Genomic DNA, 12,837 nt, shown 5'->3' on the forward strand with positions numbered 1-12,837 from the left:
GCCCTCTCCTCCTGCATTGAGTCTGAAGGGACTCAGACCCCCAAATCCCTGCCCAGAGTGGGGGTGTCTGGGTGGGCAGAGCAGGGGGTTGCTGAGGTGGGTTTGGGGAGTCCAACTGGCCAGGTGGTGACCTCAGGGCATGGATGGCACAGCACAGAACTGTGCAGACGAATGTCCTAGAGGAGCAAGAAGGGCTGTGTGTCACCAGCTCGCTGTCCTCACCATCTGTGCCATCCCCTCCTGCAGTGACCAACCCTTGTGACCGCAAGAAGTGCGAGTGGCTCTGCCTGCTCAGCCCCAGTGGCCCCGTGTGCACCTGCCCCAACGGCAAACGCCTGGACAATGGCACCTGCGTGGTCGTCCCCTCGCCCACCGTGTCCCCCGTGGGTAGGTGACACTGGAGGAGGAGAGGATGAGGATGAGGATGAGGATGAGGATGAGGATGAGGATGAGGAGGGAGGTTGGGTCCTGCCAGCGCAGCCCCGCTCACTTCCATCCCCTCCATGCCTCTGTGAAGAATGCCAATAGCTTGTTTTTACAATTTTTAAAGTTTAATGGTAATAAAAGGGTTATAAAAATAGTAATACAATTAGAGAAATAATAATTTGGACAATTTGGATTAGGACAATATGAGACAATAAAAACAAAGAGTTACAGACATCTGGGTACCTTTTTCTGGGCAGCACAAGCCCGGAAAAGGACACTTGTTTACAAAAGATTAACCCTTAAAAACAATAGCCTGCTGCATATTCATACACCTCATACATGATGCATAAATTCCATTCAAACACAGGATTCTGTCTGGGCAGTGTCAGCTTCTTCCTGAGTCCTGACAGCGCCTTCAAGGCGGGAAGAAGTTCATTTCTTCTGATAAGAGGGCAATAAATTCTTTTTCTCTGAAAGATTTAGGTGTCCTATGGCTGCTACCTCGCTGCAAGTCCTTTCTTTAAAAAAGCATCTCACATAGCATAGTTTCTATTTTAACATTTTTTAATAACCTAAAACTGTATTTAAGAGAATCAATACAGCATCGCTTTCTGACACGAGATGTGTAATATTCATTTGAATACTTTCCAGGAACTGAGCACAAAACAGGCATTTTTCACATTATTTTCCACATTTCTCACACCTCCCTGGCAGTGCCCACCACCGACACGTGCGACCTGGTGTGCCTGAACGGCGGCAGCTGCTTCCTCAACGCCCGCAAGCAGGCCAAGTGCCGCTGCCAGCCGCGCTACAACGGGGACAAGTGCCAGATCGACCAGTGCTGGGACTACTGCCAGAACGGGGGCACCTGTGCTGCCTCCCCCTCAGGTGAGCGGGGGGGAACGCGGACGGACGGACGGACAGACGCGCGGGCGGACGGGGAAGGTGAAACAGGAGAGGCGTATAAATGGGATTGTCTGGGAAAAGATATTGAGAATGTGGAAAGTGTAAGGGGGATGGAAATGAAGGTTTTGAGATACTTTAGGTACTTTAGTTAGAAACTTTCTTGTTTCATCTCCACCTGACTGACTGGTCACTGAGGGGTGTTGGAAGGATGGGTGTGTCTCACCTGGGGACAGCCTTATAAATATGATTGCCTGGCAAAAGATTTTGAGAATATAGAAAGTGTAAGGGGGATGGAAATGAAGGTTTTGAGATACTTTAGGTACTTTAGTTAGAAACTTTCTTGTTTCATCTCCACCTGACTGACAGGTCGGTGAGGGGCATTGGAAGGATGGGTGTGTCTCACCTGGGGGTGCCTGGGGACAGGGGTGTCTCACACCTGGGGGTGCCTGGGGAGGATGGGTGTCACTCATTTGGGGAGAGCTGGGGACAGCCTTATAAATATGATTGTCCAGCAAAAGATTTTGAGAATATAGAAAGCGTAAGGGAGATGGAAATGAAAGCAAGTTTTGAGATACTTTAGATAGAAACTTTCCTGTTTCATCTCCACCTGACTGACAGGTCGGTGAGGGGTGTTGGAAGGATGGGTGTCTCTCACCTGGGGACATCTGGGGACAGCTTTATAAATATGATTGTCTGGCCAAAGATTTTGAGAATATGGAAAGTGTAAGGGAGATTGGAATTAAAGGTTTTGAGATACTTTAGGTACTTTAGATAGAAACTTTCTTGTTTCATCTCCACCTGACTGACAGGTTGGTGAGGGGTGTTGGAAGGATGGGTGTGTCTCACCTGGGGACAGCCTTATAAATATGATTGCCTGGCAAAAGATATTGAGAATATAGAAAGTGTAAGGGAGATTGAAATGAAAGCAAGTTTTGAGATACTTTAGATACTTTAGATAGAAACTTTCTTGTTTCATCTCCACTTGACTGACTGGTCACTGAGGGGTGTTGGAAGGATGGGTGTCACTCACCTGGGGACAGCTGGGGACAGCTTTATAAATATGATTGCCTGGCAAAAGATTTTGAGAATATAGAAAGTGTAAGGGGGATGGAAATGAAAGCAGGTTTTGAGATACTTTAGATACTTTAGATAGAAACTTTTTTGTTTCATCTCCACCTGACTGACAGGTCGGTGAGGGGTGTTGGAAGGATGGGTGTGTCTCACCTGGGGACAGCTTTATAAATATGATTGTCTGGCAAAAGATTTTGAGAATGTGGAAAGTGTAAGGGAGATTCAAATGAAGGTTTTGAGATACTTTAGGTACTTTAGTTAGAAACTTCCTTGTTTCATCTCCACCTGACTGACTGGTCACTGAGGGGTGTTGGAAGGATGGGTGTGTCTCACCTGGGGACAGCCTTATAAATATGATTGCCTGGCAAAAGATTTTGAGAATATAGAAAGTGTAAGGGGGATGGAAATGAAGGTTTTGAGATACTTTAGGTACTTTAGATAGAAACTTTCTTGTTTCATCTCCACCTGACTGACAGGTCGGTGAGGGGTGTTGGAAGGATGGGTGTGTCTCACCTGGGGACATCTGGGGACAACAATTGGGATGTTAAAAGGATGGGTGTCACTCACCTGGGGACATCTGGGGACAGCTTTATAAATATGATTGTCTGGCAGAAGATTTTGAGAATATAGAAAGTGTAAGGGAGATTGAAATGAAAGCAGGTTTTGAGATACTTTAGATAGAAACTTTCCTGTTTCATCTCCACCTGACTGACTGGTCACTGAGGGGTGTTGGAAGGATGGGTGTCACTCACCTGGGGACATCTGGGGACAACAATTGGGATGTTAAAAGGATGGGTGTCACTCACCTGGGGACAGCTGGGGACAGCTTTATAAATATGATTGTCCAGCAAAAGATTTTGAGAATATAGAAAGTGTAAGGGAGATGGAAATGAAAGCAAGTTTTGAGATACTTTAGATAGAAACTTTCCTGTTTCATCTCCACCTGACTGACTGGTCGGTGAGGGGCGTTGGAAGGATGGGTGTGTCTCACCTGGGGACATCTGGGGACAACAATTGGGATGTTAAAAGGATGGGTGTCACTCACCTGGGGACATCTGGGGACAACAATTGGGATGTTAAAAGGATGGGTGTCACTCACCTGGGGACAGCTGGGGACAGCTTTATAAATATGATTGTCTGGCAAAAGATTTTGAGAATATGGAAACTGTAAGGGAGATTGAAATGAAAGCAAGTTTTGAGATATTTTAGTTACTGAACGACAGGAAAACAATGGTGTGGCCAGCTGAAGGTAATCACAACACCCTCTGCTTGCAGGCAGCTCCAAGGGGCAGAGCAGCAGACCCTGCTGGCTTGGCAGAAGGAGCACAAAGAGGAGATTTTTAGGGTTTAAAACCACTCCAAAGTGTAGTTTTTAGGGTTTCCAAAGAATAGCTTTTAGGGTTTCCAAAGAGGAGTTTTCAGACTTAGCAGAAGGGGCCCAAAGAGGAGTTTTTAGGGTTTAAAATGTAGCACAGTGTGGTGATGTAATGCTTCTTGTGGGCTGTGTGTAAATGCTGTAGGATTTGTATCTTGGACTAGATTGGTTAGTGAGAATTGGAATATTCAGCACAGAGGAAGATTTATGGTGTTGGAACGGGAACCTCGCTCTCTTACCCTCTTACTCTCTTATCCTCTCTCTCTCTCATCCTCTCTACCCCTCTCTTCTCTCAGCCCTGCTCCAGCTGTGCCTGGCATCTCCCAGCAGGGCCCTATACTTGGCCCTTTGCACTAAACCCCGAGTTCCACGACCAGAAGATTTATTGTATTGTAGCAGGAACCTCACTCTTTTACCCTCTCGACCTCTCATTCTCTCTCTCATCCTCTTTCCCACTCTCTTTACCTCTCTCTCTCTCTCTCAGCCCTGCTCCAGCTGTGCCTGGCAGCTCCCAGACCCTTTGCAGTGAACCCCAAGTTTCATGACCAGAAGAAGATTTATTGCACTATAGCAGGAACCTCTCTCTCTCATCCTTTCCCACTCTCTCTATCCCTCCCTTCTCTCAGCTCTGCTCCAGCTGTGCCTGGCAGCTCCCAGACCCTTTGCAGTGAACCCCAAGTTCCATGACCAGAAGAAGATTTATTGTATTGTAGCAGGAACCTCACTCTCTCATTCTTTCCCACTCTCTCTATCCCTCCCTTCTCTCAGCCCCGCTCCAGCTGTGCCTGGCAGCTCCCTGCAGGTCCCTTTGCAATGAACCCCAAGTTCCATGACCAGAAGATTTATTGTATTGTAGCAGGAACCTCACTCTTTTACCCTCTCATCCTCTCATTCTCTCTCTCATCCTCTTTCCCACTGTCTTTATCTCTCTTTCTTCTCTCAGCCCTGCTCCAGCTGTGCCTGGCAGCTCCCAGACCCTTTGCAGTGAACCCCAAGTTCCATGACCAGAAGAAGATTTATTGTACTGTAGCAGGAACCTCACTCTCTCACCCTCTTTCCCACTCTCTTTACCTCTCTCTTCTCTCAGCCCTGCTCCAGCTGTGCCTGGCAGCTCCCAGACCCTTTGCAATGAACCCCGAGTTCCACGACCAGAAGATTTATTGTATTGTAGCAGGAATCTCGCTCTTTTACCCTCTCATCCTCTCTCTCATCCTCTTTCCCACTCTCTTTACCTCTCTCCCTCTCTCAGCCCTGCTCCAGCTGTGCCTGGCAGCTCCCTGCAGGTCCCTTTGCAATGAACCCCAAGTTCCATGACCAGAAGAAGATTTATTGTATTGTAGCAGGAACCTCACTCTTTTACCCTCTCATCCTCTCTCTCATCCTCTTTCCCACTCTCTTTATCTCTCTTTCTTCTCTCAGCCCTGCTCCAGCTGTGCCTGGCAGCTCCCAGCAGGTCCCTTTGCAATGAACCCCAAGCTCCACGCCCTGGCCCCAGATCTCTCTCCTCTCCCTCCATCCCCACCATCCTGCAGTGGGGTTTTTTTAACGGGTTTTTTATCCCCAGGAATGCCGACCTGCCGCTGCCCCACCGGCTTCACCGGGCCCCGGTGCAACCAGCAGGTGTGCACGGATTACTGCCAGCACAACGGCAGCTGCAGCGTCAACCAGGGCAACCAGCCCAGCTGCCGCTGCCTGCCCACCTTCATCGGGGACCGCTGCCAGTACCGTGAGTGCCACCTGCTGGGACACGGCTGGGGACAGCGCGGGGAGGGGGGAGAGGAAGGGTGGCGCTCACCTGTGTGGGGACAGCGTGGGGGGAGAGGAAGGGTGGCACTCACCTGTGTGGGACAGCGCGGGGCGGGGGGAGAGGAAGGGTGGCACTCACCTGTCTGGGGACAGCGCGGGGCGGGGGGAGAGGAAGGGTGGCACTCACCTGTGTGGGACAGCGCGGGGCGGGGGGAGAGGAGGGGTGGCACTCACCTGTGTGGGACAGCGTGGGGGGGGTGAGGAAGGGTGGCACTCACCTGTCCGGGGACAGCGCGGGGCAGGGGGAGAGGAAGGGTGGCACTCACCTGTCTGGGACAGCAGTGGGAGAGTCAGGAGGATGGGTGACACTCACCTGTGTGGGGACAGCAGTGAGGGTGTTGGAAGGAAGGGTGACACTCACCTGTGTGGGGACAGCGCGGGGGAGGCACGAGGATGGGTGGCACTCACCTGTCTGGGGACAGCAGTGAGGGTGTTGGAAGGAAGGGTGACACTCACCTGTCCGGGGACAGCAGTGAGGGTGTTGGAAGGATGGGTGGCACTCACCTGTGTGGGGACAGCGCGGGGGAGGCACGAGGAAGGGTGGCACTCACCTGTCTGGGGACAGCACAGGGGGGGACGAGGAAGGGTGGCACTCACCTGTCTGGGGACAGCACGGGGGGGCGTGAGGATGGGTGGCACTCACCTGTTGGGGGACAGCGCGGGGCGGGGGCGAGGAAGGGTGGCACTCACCTGTCTGGGGACAGCAGTGAGAGTGTTAGAAGGATGGGTGGCACTCACCTGTCTGGGGACAGCACAGGGGGGGACGAGGAAGGGTGGCACTCACCTGTCTGGGGACAGCGTGGGGGGTTGAGGATGGGTGGCACTCACCTGTGTGGGGACAGCGCGGGAGGCGCAAGGATGGGTGGCACTCACCTGTCCGGGACAGCAGTGAGGGTGTTGGAGGATGGGTGGCACTCACCTGTCTGGGGACAGCGCGGGGGGGCGAGGAAGGGTGGCACTCACCTGTCTGGGGACAGCACAGGGGGTGCAAGGAAGGGTGGCACTCACCTGTCTGGGGACAGCAGTGAGGAGTGTTGGGAGGAAGGGTGGCACTCATTTGGGGACAGCAGTGAGGAGTGTTGGAAGGATAGGTGGCACTCACCTGAGGACATCTGGAGACAGCAGTGTTGGAATGGGTGTTGGAAGGATGGGTGTCCCTCACCTGGGGACATCTGGGGACAAAAATTTGGACATTAAAAGGTTGGGTGTCACTCACCTGGGGATGTCTGGGGACAATAATGGGGGCATTAAAAGGATGGGTGTCCCTCACCTGTCTGGGGACAGCAGTGGCAGCATTGGAAGGATGGGTGTCCCTCACCTGATGATGTCTGGGGACAACAATTGGGATGTTAAAAGGATGGGTGTCCCTCACCTGAGGATGTCTGGGGACAACAATTGGGATGTTAAAAGGATGAGTGTCCCTCACCTGGGGATGTCAGGGGACAACAATTGGGATGTTAAAAGGATGGGTGTCCCTCACCTGGGGATGTCAGGGGACAGCACTGGGGGAGTCAGGAGGATGGGTGTCACTCACCTGGGGGTATTTGGGGACAGACCTCTGGGGACAGTGCCAGTGTTGGCCTCCCAACCCTCTTTTGGATTCCCCCACCCTCTGTGTCACCATCAGAGCTTGTGCTCCCACCTCCCCCCATCTGTGCGAATCCCTGCCAGCACCCCCCATGGGACTGGATTCCCAGATCCCCCTCTTTACTGGGATGATTCTCCACGGGGTGCTGGGGCTGCCCTGCGGAGGGGCTGCCCCCTGACCCCCCTGCCCCCCCTGACCCCCCTGTGCCCCCCAGGGCAGTGCTTCGACTACTGCGAGAACGACGGCGTGTGCCAGATGACGGCCAGCGGTGCCAAGCAGTGCCGCTGTCCCCCTCAGTTCGAGGGCGCCCAGTGCCAGCAGAACAAGTGCTCCCGCTGCCAGGAGGGCAAGTGCAGCATCAACAAGCAGAGTGGGGAGGTCTCCTGCATGTAGGTGCTGGGAATGTTGAGCTGGAGGGAGGAAAAGGGGTGGTGGGCACAGGGATGTGGGAAAAAAGCTGTACCCCCCCCCTCCCCGGTGTGGCAGGATGGGAAATTCAGGGTGGATCAGTCTGGCGGTGCTGGGAGGATGAGGAGGAGGTGGATGTGTCTCAGTGTCCCCCCAGAGCCCATCCTGGTGTTCCAGCTGTGAGGGTGGGATGAGCTGAGGGGCTGGGGGGAGCACAGGACGCCCAGGGAGGGGGTGCAGGGCAGCCCGGGGGTGCCCATGGGGCTGATCCTCTGTGCCCCCCAGCTGCCCCGACGGGAAGATAGCGCCGAGCTGCCTGACCTGTGACAATTTCTGCCTGCACGGGGGGACCTGCTCCATCAGCGACAAGACCCAGCTGCCCGAGTGCCTGTAAGAGAGGAGGGGGTGTGGGAGGAGGGGGGGACAGAGGGGCTGTTTGTCCCTCGAGACGTCACTGACACCCCCCGATCTGTGTCCCCGCCCCACGCTGACCCCAGGTCCCTGCCCGTCCCTCCCTCCCTCCCTCCCTCCCTCCCTGCCCCGCTAACCCCGCTGCTCTCCCTGCTGCTCCCAGGTGTCCCGCGGGCGTGACGGGCCCGCGCTGCGAGGAGCTCCTGGTGGGCGAGCAGCAGAGCAGCCGTAAGTGGGGGGCGCTGGGGGAACCCCCCCTGCCATGCCACGCCACACCCGGGGGGTTTTTGGGGGGCAGGTTAAGTGGGGCGCACTGGGGGACCCCCCCTGCCATGCCACGCCACACCCGGGGGGTTTTTGGGGGAGAGGTTAAGGGGGGGGGCACTGTGTGACCCCCATTCCATGCCACGCCACATCCTGGGGGTTTGTTGGGCAGTTTGGTGGGGGGCGCTGGGGGACCCCCCATTCCATGCCATGCCACACCCAGGGGGTTTTTGGGGGGCAGGTTAATTTGGGGGCAATGTGTGACCCCTCCCCTTCCATCCCAAGCCACACCCTGGGGTTTGCTGGGCAGTTTGGTGGTGGTTGGGTTAATTTGGGGGCACTGTGTGACCCCCATTCCATGCCACAACACACCCTGGGGGTTTGTTGGGCAGTTTGGTGGGGGCACTGTGTGACCCCCCCCCTTTCACACCACACCCTGGGGTTTTTGGGGGGCAGGTTAATTTGGGGGCACTGTGTAACCCCCCCCTTCCACACCACGCCCCGGGGTTTTTGGGGGGCAGGTTAATTTGGGGTCACTGTCTGACCCCCCCCCCCTTTCACACCACACCCTGGGGGTTTTTGGGGGGGCAGGTTAATTTGGGGTCACTGTCTGACCCCCCCCCCCTTTCACACCACACCCTGGGGGTTTTTTGGGGGGCAGGTTAATTTGGGGTCACTGTCTGACCCCCCCCCTTTCACACCACACCCTGGGGGTTTTTTGGGGGACAGGTTAATTTGGGGTCACTGTGTGACCCCCCTTTCACACCACACCCTGGGGGTTCGTTGATGACCCAGGGCAGCCCCCGAGTGACTCCTGACCCCGTTCCCTGCTGAAAGGGGGGGACAGGGCCAGCCCAGGCCGCCCACCATGTCCCCTGTCCCCCCCCCACCCCAGGCTCTGACTGCTCCGTGCCTTCCTCCCTCAGGAACCGCCTCCATCGTCATCCCCATCCTGCTGCTCCTCATCCTCCTCACCGTGGTGGCTTTTGTCTGGTACAAATGGAGAATTAAAGGGTGAGTCGGTGACACGGAGGGGACAGCAGCTGGCTGTGGGGACAGCTGGGGGGTGGCACTGACCCTCTGCCTCCCCCCACCTCAGTGCCAAGGGCTTCCAGCACCAGAGGATGACCAACGGGGCCATGAACGTGGAGATTGGGAACCCCACCTACAAAATGTACGAGGGGGAGCCCGACGATGATGTGGGGGAGCTGCTGGATGCTGACTTTGCCCTGGACCCCGACAAGGTGAGGGGGGGGCTCCTGCCCAAAGTGGGAGGGGCAGGGGGCTGGGGCTCTCAGGGCTCTGTGTGCAGCAGTTCTGGGGGGGTTCTGCGGGATTTTGGGGTTGGGGGGCTCTGAGGGTCTCAGCTGGGAGCTCTGAGGGGTTGCAAAGGATTTGAGGGGTCACAGAGCCTTTGGGGCTGGGGGCTCTGAGGGTTTGCAGACTTTTGGGGGGAACTCTGAGGGGTGACAGGGGCTTTGGGGCTGGGGGGGGGCTCTGAGGGGTCACACAGGTTTTGGGGATGGGGACTCTGAGGGTCTCAAATCTGTGGGGCTCTGAGGGGTCTCAGATTTTGGGGCTGGGGGCCTCTGAGGGGTCCCAGATTTTGGGGCTGATGGGTCTCTGAGGGTCTCAGCTGGGAGCTCTGAGGGGTTGCAAAGGATTTGAGGGGTCACAGAGCCTTTGGGGCTGGGGGCTCTGAGGGTCTCAAAGCTGGGGGGCTCTGAGGGGTCTCAGATTTTGGGGCTGGGGGGGGCTCTGGGGGGTCTCAAAGGTTTTGGGGCTGGGGGGCTCTGAGGGTCTCAATGGTTTTGGGGCTGGGGGGCTCTGAGGGTCTCAGCTGGGAGGTCTGAGGGGTTGCAAAGGATTTGAGGGGTCTCAGATTTTGGGGCTGAGGGGCTCTGAGGGGTCTCAAAGGCTTTGGGGCTGGGGGGCTCTGAGGGTCTCAAAGCTGGGGCACTCTGAGGGGTCTCAGATTTTGGAGCTGGGGGGCTCTGAGGGGTCTCAAAGGCTTTGGGGCTGGGGGGCTCTGAGGGTCTCAGCTGGGAGCTCTGAGGGGCTGCAAAGGATTTGAGGGGGTCACGGAGCCTTTGGGGCTGGCTGGGCTCTGAGGGTTTGCAAACTTTTGGGGCTGGGGGCTCTGAGGGGTGAGAGAGGCTTTGGGGATGGTGGAGACTCTGAAGGTTCACAAAAGCTTTGGGGCTGGGGGGGGCTCTGAGGGGTCTCAAAGGCTTTGGGGCTGGGGGCTCTTGAGGCGTCTCAGATTTTGGGGCTGGGGGGCTCTGAGAGGTCACAAAGGTTTGGGGCTGGGGGGCTCTGAGGGGTCTCAGATTTTGGGGCTGGGGGGCTCTGAGGGATCTCAGATTTTGGAGCTGGTGCTCTGAGGGGTCTCAGATTTTGGGGCTGGTGGGCTCTGAGGGTCTCAAAGCTGGGGGGCTCTGAGGGTCTCAAAGCCTTTGGGGCTGGGGGCTGCAGGCAGAGCCAGCGGATCTGTCCCGTGTCCCTGGGGGAGGTCACAGCTGCTGGGGGCTCTCCCCGAGCGACCCCAGACTGGGGATCCCCCCTGGGCAGAGTGGGGGGGTGATGTCCTGACCCCCTCCCACCCTCTCCCCCCCACCTTTCCTGCAGCCCACCAACTTCACCAACCCCGTGTACGCCACGCTCTACATGGGCGCCCACAACAGCCGCAACTCGCTGGCCAGCACGGACGAGAAACGGGAGCTGCTGGCGCGGGGGGACGACGACCTGGCAGACCCCCTGGCATAGGGGGGCCCGGGGGGGCCCGGCAGAGCCCCCCGCCGCCTGCTGGGGGGTCGGGGGGGGGGGCCACGAGCCGCTGTATAAATGTACAAATGAAGGATTATTACTTTTCTATGTGAGCAGTATTATTACCTGTATATTCCCCCCCCCGCCGCTCCCAGGCCGGACCCGAATTTTGGTTTTTTTTTTTTGGTTTTTTTTTTTTTTTGGTTTATTTGAAATCTCTTTACATCGGGGCCCCCCCCTTTCACCCTCCCCATTTTTGCCTCCCTCCCACCATGGAACACATCGGGGATGGGGATGGGGGGACGCCTGGGGGGCACTGCTGGGGTGGGGGGCACAGCTCGAGGGGAGGCACAGGAGGGTCCCACATGCTCCCAACCCCCCCCTCCCCAAACGCAGCATCTCCCCTCCCCAGGGACCCCCATTTCCTTCCCCCACCTCAATTTGCTGCTCCTCGGCTTCCCCCTTGTCCTGCAGCTCCCCCCAGCCCCCAATTCCCCCCCTCCCCTCTTTTCCTTCCCCCCTCCCTCCCCCCCCAATTTTCCCCTCCCTTTCCCCCTTTCCCTGCCCGACTGTTACAGGGGTCAGGATGAAGCCCCCAGCCCCACCGAGCTGTGTGGGGGGGGGATCCCCAGCCCCTCAGCCCCTCCCCCCCACCCCCTCTCTCCAACATGCACATTTTTTAACAGGAAAAAGGAAAAAAAAATACCCAAAAAATACAACCCCCCCCCTGGAAATGATCTAGCTTTTATAGTAGAAATAAATAAACGCATGTGGGGGGGCGGGGGGGGGGGACCCCATCCTTTTATTGGGGGGAAAATGTTTTAATAATTTTTGCTGGATTACTTTACAACTAAACAAAACAGATATTGTTATAAATAAAATTTTTAAAAACTGAAGCGCAGGCTGCTGGTCAGAGAGGGGGGCGGGAGGGTGGGGGGGGAATTTTGGGGGGTACTTGGGGGTGATGTGGGGGGGTCGTGGGGAGGGGAGGGGGTTCGGGGGGGGGATGTGGGGGGGTCGTGGGGAGGGGGGGGTCACCAGTGGCTGCTCTAAGGGAGGAGAATCCCACCAGGACCTGGTGGGGCACGGGGGGGGCACCGCTGGGGTGGGGGGGGCACAGGGAGCACTGGGCACGGGAACCGGGAACGGGAACCGGGAATGGGGAATGGGGAATGGGAATGGGAATGGGAATGGGAATGGGAATGGAGAATGGGAATGGGAATGGGAATGGGAATGGGAATGGGGAAAGGGGAATGGGGAATGGGGATGGGAATGGGAATGGGGAATGGGGAATGGGGAATGGGAATGGGAATGGGAATGGAGAATGGGAATGGGAATGGGGAAAGGGGAATGGGGAAAGGGGAATGGGGAAAGGGGAATGGGGAATGGGGATGGGAATGGGGAATGGGAATGGGAATGGGAATGGGAATGGGGATGGGAATGGGAATGGGAATGGGGAATGGGGAATGGGGAATGGGAATGGGAATGGGAATGGGAATGGGGATGGGAATGGGAATGGGAATGGGGAATGGGGAATGGGAATGGGAATGGGAATGGGAATGGGAATGGGAATGGGGAATAGGGAACAGGAATAGGGAGTGGGGAATGGGGAGTGGGGAGTGGGGAATGGGGAACGGGGAACGGGGAATGGGAACGGGGAATAGGGAACTGGGAACGGGGAATGGGGAACGGGGAATGGGGAACGGGGAATGGGAACGGGGAACGGGGAACCCGGAATGGGAACGGGGAACCGGCACCGGCGGCGCGCGCAGTCCCGGGAGCCGCCACCAGGTGGCGACACCGCCATCGAGAACGG

The 12,837-nt window shown here is 56.5% G+C and overlaps 1 protein-coding gene across 1 annotated transcript in view; it reads left to right on the forward strand.

Annotated features, from left to right (window-relative positions):
- Nucleotides 1-11,303, forward strand: part of LRP1 (LDL receptor related protein 1) — a 110,080-nt gene extending 98,777 nt beyond the window's left edge. The window contains exons 81-89 of the mRNA XM_084223713.1: nucleotides 247-387; nucleotides 1,141-1,314; nucleotides 5,343-5,504; nucleotides 7,387-7,561; nucleotides 7,866-7,970; nucleotides 8,155-8,219; nucleotides 9,182-9,269; nucleotides 9,355-9,499; nucleotides 10,884-11,303. Coding sequence (XP_084079839.1) covers nucleotides 247-387; nucleotides 1,141-1,314; nucleotides 5,343-5,504; nucleotides 7,387-7,561; nucleotides 7,866-7,970; nucleotides 8,155-8,219; nucleotides 9,182-9,269; nucleotides 9,355-9,499; nucleotides 10,884-11,021 — 1,193 coding nt within the window. The 3' untranslated portion in view covers nucleotides 11,022-11,303. The remainder of the gene's footprint in view (nucleotides 1-246; nucleotides 388-1,140; nucleotides 1,315-5,342; nucleotides 5,505-7,386; nucleotides 7,562-7,865; nucleotides 7,971-8,154; nucleotides 8,220-9,181; nucleotides 9,270-9,354; nucleotides 9,500-10,883) is intronic.
- Nucleotides 11,304-12,837: the final 1,534 nt, after the last annotated feature.

This window comes from Fringilla coelebs (genome assembly GCF_963513975.1).
Source record: "Fringilla coelebs genome assembly, chromosome: 30".
Lineage (NCBI taxonomy): Eukaryota > Metazoa > Chordata > Aves > Passeriformes > Fringillidae > Fringilla > Fringilla coelebs.